At 35.6% G+C, this 14,418-nt stretch overlaps 1 protein-coding gene across 2 annotated transcripts in view; it reads right to left on the bottom strand.

Annotated features, from left to right (window-relative positions):
- SCYL2 (SCY1 like pseudokinase 2) overlaps nucleotides 1-14,418 on the bottom strand; it is a 66,992-nt gene that overhangs the window by 18,196 nt on the left and 34,378 nt on the right. For both annotated transcript variants that reach the window (XM_014835016.3, XM_014835017.3), the window contains exons 5-10: nucleotides 9,674-9,823; nucleotides 8,263-8,484; nucleotides 7,698-7,814; nucleotides 6,984-7,109; nucleotides 5,891-6,067; nucleotides 4,096-4,218 (exon numbers count right to left, since the gene is read on the bottom strand). In XM_014835016.3, the coding sequence (XP_014690502.1) occupies nucleotides 4,096-4,218; nucleotides 5,891-6,067; nucleotides 6,984-7,109; nucleotides 7,698-7,814; nucleotides 8,263-8,484; nucleotides 9,674-9,823 (915 nt within the window). The remainder of the gene's footprint in view (nucleotides 1-4,095; nucleotides 4,219-5,890; nucleotides 6,068-6,983; nucleotides 7,110-7,697; nucleotides 7,815-8,262; nucleotides 8,485-9,673; nucleotides 9,824-14,418) is intronic.

The raw sequence follows: 14,418 nt of genomic DNA, 5'->3' as shown, positions 1-14,418 counted from the left end.
CTCTCACATACTAAAAAAAATTTCGCGAGCCAGTCCTGATGGCTTACTGGTTAAAGTTCAGCACGTTCTGCTTCGGCAGCCCAGGTTCGGTTCCTGGGCACAGAATCACACCACTCATCTGTCAGTAGCCATGCTGTAATGGCAGCTAACACAGAAGAACTAGAATGCCTACAAATAGAATATACAACTACATACTGGGGCTTTGGGGAGGAAAGAAAAGGAAGATGGACCACAGATGTTATCTCAGGGTGAATCTTTCCCAGCAAAAAAGAAAAATTGCATTTGCCTGGCTAATTTGTCACACAGTTTGAAATAAACTTTTACGTATTTTACATCATTTGGTCCTTCCCACAATTATTTGAAAGAAGAACAGCTATTATCAGTTTTTAATTCTAGAGATGAAACAGGCTCAGAAGACCTTACTTGAAATCATGGTAGATCATATAACTAGCATATGGTACCAAAATTCTCTGGCCTCATTCCTAATTTCCTTCCCTGATAACACAACTCCTCATTTATTTTTAAAAATAGAAACACCAGGGCCGGCCCGGTGGCGCAGGAGTTAAGTGCACACGTTCTGCCTCAGCGGCCTGGGGTTTGCCGGTTCAGATCCTGGGTGCAGATGGCACCGCTTGGCAAAAAGCCATGCTGTGGTAGGCGTCCCACATATAAAGTGGAGGAAGATGGGCATGAATGTTAGCTCAGGGCCAGTCTTCCTCAGCGAAAAGAGGGGGATTGGCAGCAGTTAGCTCAGGGCTAATCTTCCTCAAAAAATAAATAAATAAATAAAATAAAGTAGAGGGAGATGGGCACGGATATTACCTCAGGCCCAGTCTTCCCCAGCAACAGCAGGAGGATTGGTGGCAGATGTTAGCTCAGGGCTAATCTTCCTCAAAAAAAAATAAATAAATAAAAATAAAAATAGAAACACCTAAGTTTTCCTGTCTTTCACAACGAGAGAAAATCAAATATAAAGTCACGTAAAACTATTCCTCTTAAATAAGGGATTAATTAGCTGTTACAAATATCCATATGATGGAATATAATACAAACTCTTAAAATATCTTTTAAAAGATAGTTTAATAATAGTGAGGAGAAAACACATTAAGACACTATTATATAATCCCAATTTTTAAAATGTGTACGTACATGTGTTTGTCTACAGGCTCAGGAAAAAAAGACTACAAGAATATATCTGAAAACATTATGAGCAACTCTGAGAGAGGATTTTAATTTTTAAAATATTTTTAAGTACTTCCAAATTCTGATACTTAAGCACGTATAACTCATAGAAACAGGAAAAAGTTATTTAAAACATTCTTGTTAACTAATACCTGCCATATTACAAATGACTGGAACTGGGAACTCTGAGGATAACAGACGAAAAAGGGGGATAATTGAGGGTAGGGGATTAATTGAGACAAGGAAAAGAACAAGAAATGGCTTGAGAACTAACTGGCTGAAGAATACACATCTCAGATACCTTATTAAGAATGATCCTTGTAGCCAAGTATAGGAGAAGAAATTACTGAAGAAAAGGAAGTATAAATGTGTATCAAGGAAGGAATCATTGACAATATTTGGTAAACTTAAAGATATCCATTTGCAGACAGAAATGAATTAAGTACTAAGAATCTGTTATCAAACTACTGGCCAGTATTTTATTTGCTTTAACGTATTCCAAGATTTTCAAAAGGTAGATATAAGGGAGTTACATGTTTATATCCACTCAGAACTATAATAATTAAATGGGTGACATAATTTGAGGATAAGAAATATAAGCTACATTTAAAAACCATTTTCCACAGATGGGAGGAACGGACCAGAGTGAGCAGGCAGTGAGACACTGCTCCTGTTACCAGAGGGTGCCTCCTGATGGAAGATCAGCCTTTAACTGATGAGAGGGAGAGAGTGTGTGCACGAGAGAGAGCTCATGAGTGCACCATGCTGTATAATCTAGCAGTAGGTTACAAAAAGGCAAATCTTAACTTACAAATCAAATCTTAACTAGCTAAATGAGGAGAGAGCTCTCTCCCTAGGAGGAGATAGGATGAAAAACCTAAGAACAGGAGACTGAAAACAACAAAACTCAAGGAAGTCCAAATAGCACATTCTCAAGAAGTTGCACCTGATTTTATACTTAATAACTGGTGGTTAGGAGGGAAGAATGAACATATCTTTTACATGTTTTACATGTTTACATGTAAAATGTTTACATGTTTTACATGTTAATTTTTTTATTGCAGTAACGTTGGATTATAACATTATAGCTTTCAGAAGTACATCATAATATATTTCGAATTCTGAGTAGATTACATCATGTTCACCACCCAAAAACTAATTACAGTCCATCACCACACACCTAATCACCCCTTTTGCCCTCCCCTCTCTTCCTTTCCCCTATGGTAACCACCAATCCAATCTCTGTTGCTATGTGTTTGTTTGTCATTGTTTACATGTTTAATTTTAAAGGTAAATAAGTTAAAAAGCTGGTTCACACATACGTTTCTATTAATGCCTCTAAAGACCCTAACTCTTGCAAACCACCTTCTACTTTTCCAAATGTTTTTCTAAACTCTCTAGCCTCTTAAATATTCTAATCAAACTTCACTTTAAAAATATCACTCCAAAAATGAATTTCAGGAGTTACTTTGTAGCCTTCTACTTGCATGAAGCTTGAGGTAAATAAAGGCTTTTATTTCTTGCTCTTGCTCTAGGACTCTCCCAAAACTTAGACAGGCTTTAACTTTATCAGACTCTTACCAAGCAGTGTTGATACTAGTCATTTGGACTGGTGACTAAAGACTTACACTGAATGATAACAGAAATGCTGGTTTCTAAAACTCAGCAAAGTTGCACAGGTTGATCTGAATTATATATTAACTATTTCAATAAAACAGTGGCTGATACTTATTAGCCAAACTAATCCCCCGAGGAAGAAAAATGGCCCAGGTCACTCAACAGTCTCTCTCCTTCCTAATCTCACTGAATATAAAACCAGGTTGGCCACATAGGGCCTGTGGGAATGCTTCAAGAAGCTATAATTCACAACTCCTTTGGAAAGGGCTAAAAAATAGAAGTACACCTTCCCCAATTATGCCATGTCATTTGGACAAACGCAGCATATCCTCACTTTTGAGACGCTATCACCTTAGAAGGAAAAAATTTTAATATCAACTTCACAACTTTGAATAAACAAAAGAACTTAGCAGGCAAAGTCTCAAATGACCATAAAAGTGACCTTATACATATGGTATTAGGTTCACATTAAAAAAAAAACTTTGGTAATAACTCTAAAAATTAAAATTTCATTCTTCTTTACCAGAATTTCTATACTGGCAAAGACACTATAAACTTTTACATAGGAAACCATTTATCCAGTGAGATGTTCTTAACATAAGTATTTATTTTCTGAAGTAAAAAAAAAGAAAGCCCAAGAAACTAAATTACACTTTTAATAGTGATCCAAAAATTTTTTTTTTCTAGACACATAGCCCACAGAAGCAAAGCTACAGAACCAAAAGTTTGGCAAAGTGCAAGACGCTTTAACATCACCTTTGTGACACAAAAGCATGACTATAAATGCAATAGGAATGGTCACACTAAATTACTGTCTGCTTGTCTATCTACCTGCTATACAGATTAACTTCAATGCAGAAGGCATAACATTTCTAAATAGAAGACTGACTTACTATGCATGAAAGAAAATTATGAGTATGGGAAGTACCTACTTAACATTTTCATAAGAAAAAGGCACATATATCTCTGACATTTTATTTCATATGTGACCCACTTAGGAAGAAGGTATAAAATAATCCAAACTACAATAAATCAAACCTTCTACAATAGTGCCTTTCTGATAAATAAAAGCAATTAATCATTTTACTTCATTAATACAGGTATGTGTCAACTGATTCTTTAAATTAGTTAGGAGTGGATACATTTTAGTAACAGTGTATAATGCAATTCAATATGGATTAATATATACTATTGAGTTTTATATAGGAGACTTTATGACTTAAACCCAAAATGTACTTCTTTCTTTTGCTTTAAGAATCAAAATTATCATCAAAGAAAAAAGATCAAATATTATACCTGAATCTGAATGGAAGGAGCCTCTAGTGCTCTGTAGACCATTGGTAGGACACTGTTCTTTATGTCATCAGGAGGAGTTTTGGTTAGTAGCAAATCCATTTTTTGTAGGAAAATTAACAAAATCTGTGTAGAAAAAGGGAACAATGTATCAAAGTCTAGAATCTTTGCAAGATTTTATATATGCCAAAATTTAACATATCTTCAAAAGAGTAAGTTATATATTAAAACACTTACCATGTTGCTAGCCTGAAGGCATGGAAAACAAAAACATACAAATCAAGTCTCTTACATTTCTGGAAGGACAATATTTAACATCTGCTCTCAGTTTAAACATTTAAATAAAAACTAATTTCCTAACTCTCACATATCTTCAGTAATACATTGCTCACCCAAAAGTACCAACTATCTGGAAAGCTACTGGGTAAAAAAATAAAAGCCTGAGGACAGCAAAGTCAGATGTCCCAAGGAAGTAAATTCCATCACTCAGCTTCTACGAAGTTCAAGAGAAGAAGAAAAGGTACAGAAATGAAAAGGACTATCAGGAAAAATTGTAAAATGAAACATTTTCAATTGTCCCTGATCATTCGTTTTTTACCTGGCTGCTACTACATACCTAAATTACAAGGAACCAACTGCCCCTTCTATTCATGGAGAATGCACAGTTTTGTCAAGGCTCAGTTAAAAAGTTTCAGAAGGAATTTTTAGCTGACTACTAAGAGAAAAAAATAATACCAAAGAATGGATGCAACTAAGAATTCAGACGATGAGTTCCTTAGGATACTATCTTGACTGATGCACAGCTTAGTGAACATGTGGCTCCACTACCTCCCCTCCTGACACCTTGACCATTTGGGGAGAACTCTGCTTCACAGCCTACCGTCCTTCACCTGCCCTTTCCTTAGCCATAGGAACTCTTGTCTTATCACCAGACTTCTTTCTCTTCCCTCCTTCTGAGGGAAGGACCACAAATAACTTGTCATAAAACCATTAAATCAAGTAATTGATAGTTTACTAATAATTTGTTTTACCATGCAGTGGCAGAAACACGCAATAATATTTACTATGTGCCAGGAAAATTTTATTTAATCTCAACAACCCCTTTCATTTTAGAAATAAGCAAAATGAAAGCTTTAAGAGAGTAATGACTTATCCAAGTCATACTTCCGGTAAGGAGATAAAGAAGGCCAGATTCAAACCCAGGTGTGTGACCCTACTGCTCTTAAGTCTAAGGCTATTTTGAATCTGGCAAATTAACATCGTAAGAGTCTACATCAGAGACTAATTACATTTTTCACTTATAATACACACACATATTACTTCCATGGTGCTATAAGCATTTTCCCTCTTCTGGTGAAACTATGTATTAGCAATAAAATAAAGAGAACCAAGTGGCATAAACCATCTACAAATTAAAGAACTGAATAACAAACCAAACAAAAAACAAAGAAACAGAAATACTTAAAACTGCAGGAGAAAAAGAAATACTTCTTTTCCCAAACCTGTAACTTTCAATAAGGCCAATGAGAACAGTAAAACACATGCAAAATCTCGTTACAATTTATTTTCTGAGATGGTAACTTATGGAAAGCTGTAGACATTTACTTGCAAAGTTCAATCATAATTTTAGGAATGGTTCACTTTAAACATATGCAAAATAGTTTCTGACTAATGGAAAGTCTCTTACCTCAATTTTTAAAAAGTCATATATCTATTCCTTTTGTTTTTAATGATAGTCATCACTGACTAACATCACTGAACAACAGCAGATAAATAGGAAAAAAATCTACATACATACCTGGATTGGCTCCTGCTGTTTAAAGACAGGGCCAAGTTCAGGTAGAATTAATTTGACATATTCTTCTTTGGTGCATTCTTCAGCAATCAGTAGAACATTGGGCAAAACAAAAGGTACCATGTCAGGGTTTACAAACTCTGAAGTCAGACAAGGCAAAATTCTCTGCACAATGACACGCTGAAAGACAAAAATGTTTTCATAAAACTAAATTTTATTTCAGGTCTTCAGTATTAACATTGAAGTTACAGTCTAAAATCTCCAATCTCTTGGGGTAAGGTGACCATATAATTTATGGTTGAGAGTAAAATGGGGTGCAATTGCTAATTATACCAGGACAAAAGGCATAACTTGGGAATGTCACAGATAAAAGGGAAGATATGGTTACCCTTCCTTTAGGAAACTTCCCTAATTAGTCTTCACTAATATCTTTCTCCTCTTAATTCCTTCATTACTTACGATTCATACCACACAACTTAAACACTGTCCTGTATTGTTAATTGTTCCATGCAACAACCCTTACTGTAAGTGCCTTGAGAGCAAGGATAGTATTTTGCTTCCTCTTTAATCTCCATAGCATCTAAGTAAAAGGCTAGACAAACAGTACATAATGAATATCTGACAGATTAATAAACACTGGAGATTTTTTTGCAACCAGGAATTGCTAGTTTTCCAACCAGTGGCTTCTTTAGCATTCCCCAACATTTTTTAGACTAATTACACTCATGATTTAATAAGCCAGAGAGGGAGAGTTAAAGGAACTGGAGAGGCTAGTAACAGTACAGAAGTATCCCCTTAATTGCTAGCGAGGCAGTGATCTCCACAATGGCAGCTTATGGGCTTCTCTTCAGACCTTTAGTGTTCAAGTGCACAGGTTGCATAGGTAGTATCCTCAATTTTTTTACCCTTTTTTATTATTTTTGAACTATGCAAAAAAGGTCCACTAAACTTTTGACTTCAGTCTGCAGCATTTTATAGTCATTTATGCACCTAAAGCAAAATTACATTTCTTTTTTTGGGAGAGTTATTATACTAAGTCAAAGTAAACTTTAATTCTAAAATCCTGACTATAATAAGAAACTGATCAACAACAAACCTTAGGTAGTTTTGGTAGGACCTTTGGCAATCCTTTGAAAAACTGTGATTTCTGAAGATTATCTCTTTGGAATAAGGTATCAAAATACTGCAGTGTTACTGCACCAACATCATCAAAGAAAGGAATCTAAAACAAGGAAATAACATTATTTTGATAAATATTAAAGTACTTCTCATATCTGAAACTACCATAGTATGGTGAAAAAATATTCAGGAACATTTTACAAAATGCTAAAGACCACTTAATAAAAATCAGAATAAGGAAGTAATACATAAATCCTTTTTCCATATTCAAATTTTCAGAATCAGGAGTTGTGAGTCGGCTGGGCAGTAACATTTTCTTTATGTAACTAATAAAATATTGAAAGATTAAGTAAATATCTTGAAGGCCTAAGGATTACCATTTATCTACTAAAATTCATGCTTAAAAGAGTGAATCAGAGGGCTACAATTTCTTGGGGTGTCCAGAATTTCTGCATATTGAATTGTAACTGTTGGAACTCTATCTATTTGAAATTTTAATTTTATATCAGAATAATTACATACATAAATTATTTAACTGTTTAAGATTAAAACAAGTTGAATATTTAACACATTTAAGAATACGGATGTTATCTGGGGACTATATCTGACTAAATCTTGCTTTAGAAGCATTTAATCTACTTTACCTCATTTTTCGTCCCTCCACCTAAGGCAGGAATTCATTTGTACTCACCTTTGTCATTTGATCCGCATCTGGTCTTACAGTGGGAGTTACATTTAACAGTAGTTTTACATGTTCACGGACTTCCTCAGGTATATTTGTAAGTGAACTAGATCCTAAACGACTCAGCTATTCAAAACAGTGATAATAGTAAATATTAATATAAAATATTCAAAAAGATATGCATTTACATTTTCAGTAGTCCATTTAAGAAAACTTTCTGAAATTTACTCAAAAATACATTTTTAGATTAAACAAATCTAATTCTACTGTTGCAAGATAAGTAAAACACTTTTCTTTAATACCTGAAATAGTTTCTATTCCTAAAACAAAATGCCCAGTATTTTAAACCATATTTCAATATTTACTCCAGTAAATAAATGCCATGAATAAAGTTGCAGGAACAAACTTTAATCCTCATTATTCATAGAATTACTTTTGTTAAGTTGATTTTATGCAAACTTAAAATATGAGACATTCACCTCATTTTAGAGAATTTTCTGAATACATTTTGGAAAACAAATCAAAGAAATATTTAATAGATTTTAAATGCAAGCAACTATTTATAAACAAATACCTGATCCAACTGCCTACTGAAACTCTTGTAAATATCTTGCTTGTTAACTTCAAATATAGGTTTCCCTTTATTAAATACAGCATACATGACTGTTCCTAGAGAGTACATATCACTGGCTGTTTCACAGCTCACAGAAAGTATGTATTCAGGAGCCAAATATTCAGGATTTGGAAGACACAATGATGGTAAATTTGGATCCCATTCTTTACAAGGAAACTTAGGCTGTAATAAGACAGAAAAGGGATTACATAGATTAAATATTTCAAACTAAAGCAAACTACTATCAAGCAGTAGCAATCCAGTTTCAAATTCATATTCAGTCATGCAAGTAAAAATGTTACCACCACCTTCATTCCTGAATTCCCAAGTCTAGAAAGTTCACGCAACAAATTGTGAGATAATAAGAACTCTTAACTTTGAGATTTTTGGAGCTCTCTTCCAGAACACAAATTATCACTTTAACATGCAGTACGACTGTGGAAAGGTCTGGCCTATGTTTTATGATACACAGGCGTCAAGTTTTATGGCCTCAAATATTATTTGAAACCTTGTTCCTTCACTAACTAGTATGTGATTTAGTCAACAGCTTCAAAAGGTTATTGTAAGATTAAACAAATGTATGCAAAAACAAACCTAGCACAGTCCCTGACCCATTCCCATTGTATACTCAACCAATACTAATTCTTCCTGCTTCCCTTAAAAATCTTTACTTAAATTACAAATCTATCTTAGGTCAAATCATGGTCCCTTTAACAACTCCGTATAGTTGACTTGACACATTGCAGTGTTTTCTAAGTATAAATAAGTATGTATCAAAATCACTAAGTACCATGTGCTTTGGAAGCAGAAAGAGTGCGTTCAAATCCTAGCTCTACTACCTGTCTAAATTTAGGCAGATTATTTTATTCTATGAGCCTAACTTACTCAACTGTATTATTCCTATACCTCACTGAGTTGTTGTGAGACTAAAATAAGTAAATACATAAAAAGTGTTTACAAAAATGCTTCAATAAATGTTAGCTATTATCATTGCTATTGTTGTTATCATGCTCCTTAAACAAGATTCTGTGGTCTACTAAGTTGGGGAAACACTGATAGAGATTCACTATGTTTGTTAGTGTATTTGACATTCTGAGGAAAAAACCTGCTTCACTCAATAGTTTTCAAATTTGCTTAACTCTAGAATCCTTTCTCACATAACATTTACAACTATGGAATTAATGAGCTGAAGAATACTGTTCGGTACAATGAACACTAGAAACTTTCTATGAAGCTATACATTTAAACATACCATTGTACCACATAGACTATTTCTACACATTTATCAGGCTTAAAAATTCTCTAGTCCATTCCAGATGCAATCACAAATTTCCATAGCCTTAAAAAATTAGAACATTAAAATCTTCATTACCTCTTGTTCAGAAGGATTGGTCGATGAGACACAAAAATCAAAGCCCATTATTTTCCAGGCTCCACTTTTATTCAAAATTATATTTTCAGGTGTAATATTTCCATGAACCATTTTCACACTGCTATGCAAAAATGACAATCCTTCAGAAACCTGTAAATGGAAAAAAAAAACCCAGATATTTTTACATTAAATAAAACTCCCTTCAATTACAGTCATAAAATGTCTCATAAAAATCACAATTGCTGCTTCTCCAAAAGATTTTTTACATGTCAGGTCACAATTAAATTTCATCATAAATGCAAAAGTGTAGATATTCTCAGTTGCCAGGACAATCTAAGCATTAGCAGGGAAAAATTCAGTTATAAAACCAGAGTACAACTATTTATCAAGTTCCTTTCTATATGCAGTGCACGTAAGCAAAAGAACAGATGATACAAAAGCACTTTGCTATCCAAATTTCTTCAGTTGCTGAGCTTGAAAAGTGAGGGAATCTTTGGTTCCTGTGTTGCAGATAGTAAATTTCAAGAGATACCTTTGTCAATTTGATTGTAATTCTTAATATTTTTGTATACTTACACTTCATATTGAAATTCAGTTCTTTTGAATAGTGCTGTGCTCAGTTTTCAAGTAGTAACTGATGTTCACTCATTCTCACACTGGATTAGTATTTGGGAATTATTATATTTGTGGCTGAGTTTACCACGGAATTTGTTAACTAAAAATACAGACTAGATCTGTTTCCAGGACCAGACTTTGGCAAACTAATGCTCTCTAACTTACAGGACACCATTCTCCCAGGTTTTCCTCCAACCCCAGTGGTCTCTGATTTTCAGTCTAATTTGCTGGTTCCTCCTCATCACCCAAACCTCCTGAATTCAATGTTTAGACCTGTGAATTTTCCATCTACTCTTTCTCAGTGTTCTCACAGCTTTAAATACCATCTATATGTTGATTATTCCCAAATATCTCCAGCCTGGGCCTCTATTCTAAACTCCAGACTTGATTATCTGACTGCCTTTTTGACTTCTCTCCCCCAAATGTTTTATAAGTATCTCAATTTTATAAGATTCCAAAACTGAGCTGCCCTTACAATTCAATTTTCTCCTCCTGCAGTCTTTCCCATATCAGCTAATGGCCACTGCATTCTTCCAGCTGCTTAGGACAAAAGCCTTTGTGTTTTCTTGCACTACTCTGGTTTTTCTTATATAGCAAATCTATCTGCAAATTCCAATACCTTCACCATCAAAATATACTTAGAATTTGTGGGTGATGTCAGCATTATGGCAGAATGAACTTGCCCAGGACTCTCTCCCCCCAACATACAATAAAAAGGGGCAACCATACTTCAACAGAGGTCATCCTAACAACACAAAAAACTTCAGAGAGACACGCAGCCACATGACAGAGGGCAGAGAGGCTGGGGCCCTCCTCAGTGGAGCAGGAACAGGGTAAGAGAGAACTTTGCTCCCTCCCCTAAAGACTGCAATCGTGCCTGCAAGAGAATCCATGAGGGAAGGAACAGGTGAGGGGTCGCTCATTCGCAGCATCACCAAGGAGTCCCCAGGGCCCTTGCAGCCTAGAGGGAAGCACTCTAACAGAGCAAAAGCTTTTGGAGGGGGGTGACCTCATCAAGCCAACACCCCAGGAGACCAGATAGCAAAAGCTGATCAAGATAGACCAGAGTGCACGCTGAAGAAAGTGCCTCTTCCCCAACCCGCCCCGTGCCGTTTCACTTCCTGGGACATCGGCTGAAGGCGGAAGCCTCAGAATACGCAGCTCTCAATCCCCACCCAGTGGCAACAGGCAATGACTGCAACCGAATAATATCAGAACGTGTAAGACCCGACCTTTCAACATCAGACACTAAATCAAATCTCCAGACCAGAGAGAAAACGACAAGCACTCAGAACTCAGTCATGCGGACACAGAAATATGTAATCTAAACGACAATGAATCCAAAATAGCTATCAGCAAAAAACTCAATGAGGTAAAAGAGAATGTAGAGAAACAATTCAATGAGTTCAGGAGCTACTTCAGAATAGAGATTGAAACAATAAAGAATAAATCAGAAATATTAGAGATGAAAGACACAATGGAAAAGAGAAAACAAAATACAGATTCCCTAAATGCTCAAACGGACATCATAGAGGAACGTATCAGCATAATTGAGGAAAGACATGTTGAAATGCTCCAGACAGAGGAGGAGAGAGAACTAAGACTAAAAAGAAATGAAGAAATATTCAAGAAATATCCAACTCAATGAGGAAATGCAACATAAGAATTATAAGTGTTCAAGAAGGAGAAGAGAAGGAGAATGGAGCAGAAAGTGTGCTCAAAGAAATAACAGCAGAGAACTTCCCAAACCTAGGGAAAGAGGGAAATTTGTGGAAGTCTTCCAGATCTCCTAGATTTGTCAATGTAAAAAGGCCTACTACAAGGCATATAGTAGTAAAACTGGCAAAAATGAATGATAGAGAAAGAATACTCAGGGCAGCAAGGCAGAAGGAAATAACCTACAAAGGGATCCTTATCAGGCTTTCAGTAGATTTCTCTCCAGAAACCTTACAAGCTAAGGGAGAATGGAACGACACAGTCAAATCTTTAAAAGACAAAAATCTTCAGCCAAGAATACTCTATCCAGCAAAAATATCCTTCAGATATGAGGGAGAAATTAAACCTTTCCCAAACAAACAAAAGCTAAGGGACTTTGTAGCCACGAGACCCCCCACTACAAGAAATCCTCAAGAAGGCCCTTATACCTGGGAAAAAAAAGGGGGGGGGGAGAGAAAGGAGACAAAAAACACAGAGTAAGGAGATAAATAGGTAGACAGAACCAGAATAAGATAGCAATCATTCAACTCTAGCATTAAGCTAGAGGGAAGGAAAACACCAAAAACAAAGATAATCTTGTCATTTAAACCACAAACTCACAACACAAGATGGAATAAGATGTGAAAAAAACACCTTAGGAGGGGAGGAGGAAAGGGACTAAATCGGTATAGACTAAGGAAATAAGAAGCCATCAGAAAATGGACTATCTTATACAGGAGATTCTGAATACAAAGCTCAAGGTAACCACTAAACAAAAAAGCAGAACAGAGGGGGTCAGCCCTGTGGCTGAGTGGTTAAGTTTGTGCGCTCTGCTTCGGCGGCCCAGGGTTTCACTGGTTCAGATCCTGGCGCAGACATGGCACTGTGTGTCAAGCCATGCTGAGGTGGCATCCCACACGCCACAACCAGAAGGACCCACAACTAAAAATATAGAACTATGTACTGCAGGCTTTGGGGAGAAAAAGGAAAAATAAAATCTTAAAAAAAGAAAGCAGAACAGAGACACAAAGAATAAATATGGAGAAAATAAAGAAACATATAAAAAACTACACAATTCAACAGGCAGACCAAAACACACAGGACGAGAAACAAAGGAAATGCAGGAAAACCAGAAAACAAGTGATAGAATGACAGCATTAAGCTCTCAAACATCAATAATCACCGTAAACGTAAATGGATTGAATTCTCCAATAAAAAGATACAGACTAGTGAGATGGATTAAAGAACAAGATCCAACAATATGCTGCCTCCAGGAAACACATCTCAGTTCCAATGACAAACACGGCTCAGAGTGAAGGGGTGGAAACGGTACTCCAAGGTAATGGCAAACAAAAGAAAGCAGGTGTCGCAATACTCATATCAGACAAAATAGACTTCAAGATGAGACAAGTAAAGAGAGACAAAGAGGGGCAGTACATCAAGGGACACTACATCAAGAAGAAATAATGCTTATAAATATCTATGCACCCAACACAGGAACACCAAAGTTCATAAAGCAACTATTAACAAACCTAAAAGAAGATATTAATATTAACACAGTAATAGTAGGGTACCTCAACAGTCCACTCACATCAATGGATAGATCATGCAGGCAGGAAATCAACAGGGAAACAGTGGAATTAAATGAAAAGCTAAACCAGTTGGATTTAATAGACATATATAGAACACTCCATCCAAAAACAGCAGAATACACATTCTTCTCAAGTGCACATGGAACATTCTCAAGGACAGACCAAATATTGGGAAACAAGGCACGCCTCAATAAATTTAATAAAATTGAAATAATAACAAGCATCTTTTCTGATCGTAATGCTATAAAGCTGGAAATTAATTACAAGAAAAAAGCTGAGAAAGGGACAAAGATCTGGAGACTAAACAACACGCTACTGAACAAGCAATGGATCACTGAAGAAATTAAAGGAGAAATCAAAAAATATCTGGAGACAAATGAAAATGATAACCTACATACCAACTCATATTGGATGCAGCAAAAGCCATATTAAGAAGGAAATTCATCACAATACAGGCACACCTTAACAAACAAGAAAAATCCCAAATAAGCAATCTCAAATTACACCTAACTGAATCAGAGAAAGAAGAGCAAATAAAGTCCAAAGTCAGCAGAAAGAGAGAAATAATAAAAATCAGAGCAGAAATAAATGCTATTGAAACAAAAAAGGCAGTAGAAAGGATCAATGAAACAAAGAGCTGGTTCTTTGAGAAGATAAATAAAATTGAGAAACCCCTAGCCAGACTTACAAAGAAAAAAAGACAGAAAGCTCAGATAAACAAAATCAGAAATAAAAGAGGAGAAATAACAACAGATGCCACAGAAATACAACAGATTATAAGAGAATACTACAAAAAACTATATGCCAACAAAATGGGACAATCTAGAGGAAATGGATAAATTC

The sequence above is a fragment of the Equus asinus genome, chromosome 4 (assembly GCF_041296235.1).
Source record: "Equus asinus isolate D_3611 breed Donkey chromosome 4, EquAss-T2T_v2, whole genome shotgun sequence".
In the NCBI taxonomy this organism is placed as follows: Eukaryota; Metazoa; Chordata; class Mammalia; order Perissodactyla; family Equidae; genus Equus; species Equus asinus.
This window is presented reverse-complemented; position numbering and strand designations above follow the sequence as displayed.